The sequence below is a fragment of the Lactuca sativa genome, chromosome 8 (assembly GCF_002870075.4).
Source record: "Lactuca sativa cultivar Salinas chromosome 8, Lsat_Salinas_v11, whole genome shotgun sequence".
Lineage (NCBI taxonomy): Eukaryota > Viridiplantae > Streptophyta > Magnoliopsida > Asterales > Asteraceae > Lactuca > Lactuca sativa.
Window position 1 is genome coordinate 61,626,426 of NC_056630.2, and position 3,655 is coordinate 61,630,080.

Genomic DNA, 3,655 nt, shown 5'->3' on the forward strand with positions numbered 1-3,655 from the left:
ATCTTTGTATTTGTTATAGATTCTAAGATGACTTTTTTTTTTTTTTTTTTTTTTTGCAGATTAAATTATAGGTGTAAGGGCAAAAGCTAAACGAATCTAAGATGCATTTAATTAGTTGCTTATGTAGGTGCTACCACAAGTAAGAATTTTGAGCAAAGGATGTTGTTACTGTCATTATTAAACCAGTTGTTGAGGTTCTCATGGTTCCTTTAAGAGACAGTTAGGCTACCTCATTTTCCTCATAAAATATATGATGAATATGAACATCAAAATGAGGAAGTTGAGTGCTGCAAGATTCGGGGTTGAAAAACACATGAACCAGAACACAAGGATCCTTGAGACTATCATCGTAGCATTCGATAGATGACACAGAATCCTCATGGACCCATCGAGAGAAATGAAGCTGTCTTGTAGTCTCAAAATGACTATTTGTGTTCCGGTTCATTTGCTCTTCCACATCGATTCTTGTAGCATCCAACTCCCTCATTTTGATATTCATATTCCTCACATACTTTGTGCAGTAAATGAGGTAGTCTAGCTGTTTCTTGACAGGAACCATGAGAATCTGAACAACTGGTTTAAAAGGGGGTAACAACATCCATTGCTCGATATTCTTACTTGTGGTAGCACCTACATAATAGAAGTATTCGATGGTAGCACCTACATAGAGAGCAAACTTTTACAGAAGCACTCAAACAATCAACAAATCAGACAAGTGTGATTCTAATTAAAGATCTTTTTTGTGAAATATCTAATGATAATGGGTAGCTCTTGTATTGTTAAGTGTCATTCTAATTAAAGATCTTTTTTGTGTGTTCCTAAGGGTTTCCTCCACTATTCAGTACCTTTCTTTGTTATGTCTTAGTTTCTTTTTGAACTTGTACATGAGCTGATGTTAATGTCTGTTTTTCTAGATGCGTTTTCTTGTTACTGTGTTATCATTTCATCTCCAATGGTTTTCTTTATTGTGCCTGGATCTCTTAAAAACAGTTAGTTTTAAGTTTTAAGCAATAATGTATGAAGTTTTGTTCTATTACATATTAATTAAAGAAAAAACCAAAATAGAAGAGGCATAACAAACCTTCTTCACATCTTTTAACTTCATCAAATGGATTTTGTCAACCACAAAATTGCTTTATAATGATTTCTACAACAAAAAGGCTAAAAGATGTGAAAAATTCAAATTCTCTAAGGTTCATTATCAGTGGAACCATATAAAGCAAATTAACAAATGGCAAAAAAAGTTTAATATGTGAGATTGCTCGATTACCCATAGAATATTTTATAATCAGATTTAAGAACACAAATCGTACAGCAGTCAAGAGAGTTTTGAGTTAGAGAAATAGAATAAAAACTAAAAAGCATATCCAAACACAACATGTTCATTTCAAATAATGCCCCTAAACAAGACCTACACAATTTGACCCTCTTCAATTCCATCACTTTCAGTTTCAGCATTCAGATTCCCTCCATTCACCTCAATTCCATTCCGGAGCTTGTTATTCCCATTGTTATTCACCTCAATTTCATTCAAATCATCTTTACAATCATGGCCATGATGATGATGATGATCCTTGTTATCATCAGACGACTTCAATTCCCGGCTATGTGATCTCCTATGATGATGGCCATGATGATGATGATCCTTGTTATCATCAGATGACTTCAATTCACGGCTATTTGATCTCCTATGATGATGATGCTTATGGTGCTTCCTTTCATGTCTTTTAACATCATCATCATCAAAGCTAGAAGAATCCGAATCACTAGACTCCATTCGCCTATGTCGTTTATTATCATGATGATGGTGATGATGATGATGATGATGCTTTGAGTGTCTTCTCTTCCTTCTTTCCTCTATTTCACTTTCAGACTCACTTTCACTTTCGTCACTCGAACTAGAAGATCTCCTTTTAAGTTTTCGTTTTGATCTTTTATCTTTCTTATCTCTCTTATGTTTCTTGTGTTGACTCTTTCTTCTTGACTTTCTGACATCATCACTTTCAGTGTCACTATCAGTCTCGGATGATCTTCTTTTATGCTTTGAGATCTTTGACTTTTTTTCGTTTGCTTCAATGGCAGCTTCAAGCTTCTGCTGCCATTTCAGAGGGGCTTCTTTTTTGGCCAAAACTCGCTGCTTTTTCTCTTCAACCAACTGGATGAATGTCTTGCAGTCCATTCGGATGTAAAAACAAGATCAAAATCTGCATTATGGTATGATGATGGCCGGAAGTGCATCTCGAAGAGAGAATGACACAGTGTTAGTTACTCTATCATAAAAATTGAATCTTGAAATAGTTGATAGTAAGAATAGAAAGGTAGTCAACTTCAAGAATATGAAAAGTTCTTCAATGGAGAATTCAAGAATTAGTTTGGGGTCTCTTACCTTATTTGAGTAGCTAAATGGCCGAAGTTTGAGATTTGCTTTAGAACCCAAAATCCCAAATATCCTCCAATCTATGAAAGAATCTGTAAGAACAAAAGAAAAAAAAATATATTTAGGTTCGAATTAAGTTTGATTCAGATTTCAAAAAATCAAACGAAACCTCAATTCTCGTAATCTTTTAGATTCTAATTCATAAAACCGAGTTCATCAACAAAGGATCGAATAAAACCCTAATTTTCTTGACGTACAATGGAACCCCCCATCAGCGAAAACACAAACTTTATTTGAAACCCTAAGCGCAGATAACACGTTCTAATTAAGATCCGTTTAGATCCGGGAAAGGGAGAAAATTTTGTAATCTCGAGCAATATTCAAATACCTAAAACCCGATTCTTCAACAGATACATCTAATAAAACCCTAGTTTCGTTAAAATACTAGGCGTCAACGGTGAAATTTGAATTCTAGTCTTGAAACAGATGGAGTGTCAAAACGAAACCATAGATACAGATAAGAGCTTCAAATCAAGTTCCATTTAGATTCCGGAAAAGCCAAGTAATTTTTGACATAATTTCAAATCCCTAAATTTCGATACTTCCAGAAAAACCCTAGAACCAAAAAAACAACAATTTCCCTGTTCGATTGAAAAAAGATAGTAACTAGTCAACGATCCTCCAACAGAAACAAAGAGCCAACAAATCGCTTGAATAAATTACCAAACCTTAGGCATTAATTCCAATAAGAAGAGGGGGAAACACAAAAGAGAATGAAATTGAAAAAGACATGATCAAATACGCACATACCTGTAACTAAGCGTATGGAAGAAAATACGAAATTGGATCGAACGCCTTGCTTTTATAAACAAAAGCAGTCTTGATTTTGAATTTCTCTTTTACCAGCTTCTTTGTGGGTCTCTAGAACCTTCATGGAAGGAGCTTGCTTTATTTAGTCATCAAAGTTGAAACCCGTGTTGACTTTCGGGTTGGGCCGGGCCGGCAAAAGATTCAAAATAACGGATATTCATTTATTATCTTATTGATACAAATACAATTAACCATCAATTAATTTTTAGCAACTATCTATAATTATATATTATATAGTTTAAAAAATGTTAAATAAGAGCATTAACATATTGATTTTTAATAATTTGGCTATGGAAAAAGGCCAACACATATGTGGCTGGCAAGATGCTTAATGAAGCTAACATTGAATTGCATTTATTTTTGTATCATTGTATCTTGCTAAATTACTTAATATATGATGTGTGTATT

General features: G+C 34.0%; 1 protein-coding gene across 3 annotated transcripts; it reads right to left on the reverse strand.

Annotated features, from left to right (window-relative positions):
- Positions 1-1,266: 1,266 nt before the first annotated feature.
- LOC111911277 (uncharacterized) lies at positions 1,267-3,334 on the reverse strand. 3 transcript variants are annotated; one of them, XM_023907081.3, is made up of 3 exons: positions 3,188-3,334; positions 2,387-2,469; positions 1,267-2,204 (listed from the first exon to the last, which is right to left on the reverse strand). In XM_023907081.3, exon 3 carries the CDS (start codon positions 2,177-2,179, stop codon positions 1,412-1,414), a length of 768 nt encoding a protein of 255 aa, XP_023762849.1. In that variant the 5' UTR covers positions 2,180-2,204; positions 2,387-2,469; positions 3,188-3,334; the 3' UTR covers positions 1,267-1,411. The 3 variants fall into 3 exon arrangements, with proteins under 3 accessions (XP_023762849.1, XP_023762847.1, XP_023762848.1); XM_023907079.2 differs by having other exon boundaries at positions 1,267-2,238; XM_023907080.3 differs by lacking the exon at positions 3,188-3,334 and having other exon boundaries at positions 1,267-2,238; positions 2,387-2,537.
- Positions 3,335-3,655: the final 321 nt, after the last annotated feature.

What these genes read in the sequence shown, in the direction of transcription:
- LOC111911277 (XM_023907081.3), bottom strand. Translation starts at nt 2,179, where the DNA reads ATGGACTGCAAGACATTCATCCAGTTGGTTGAAGAGAAAAAGCAGCGA.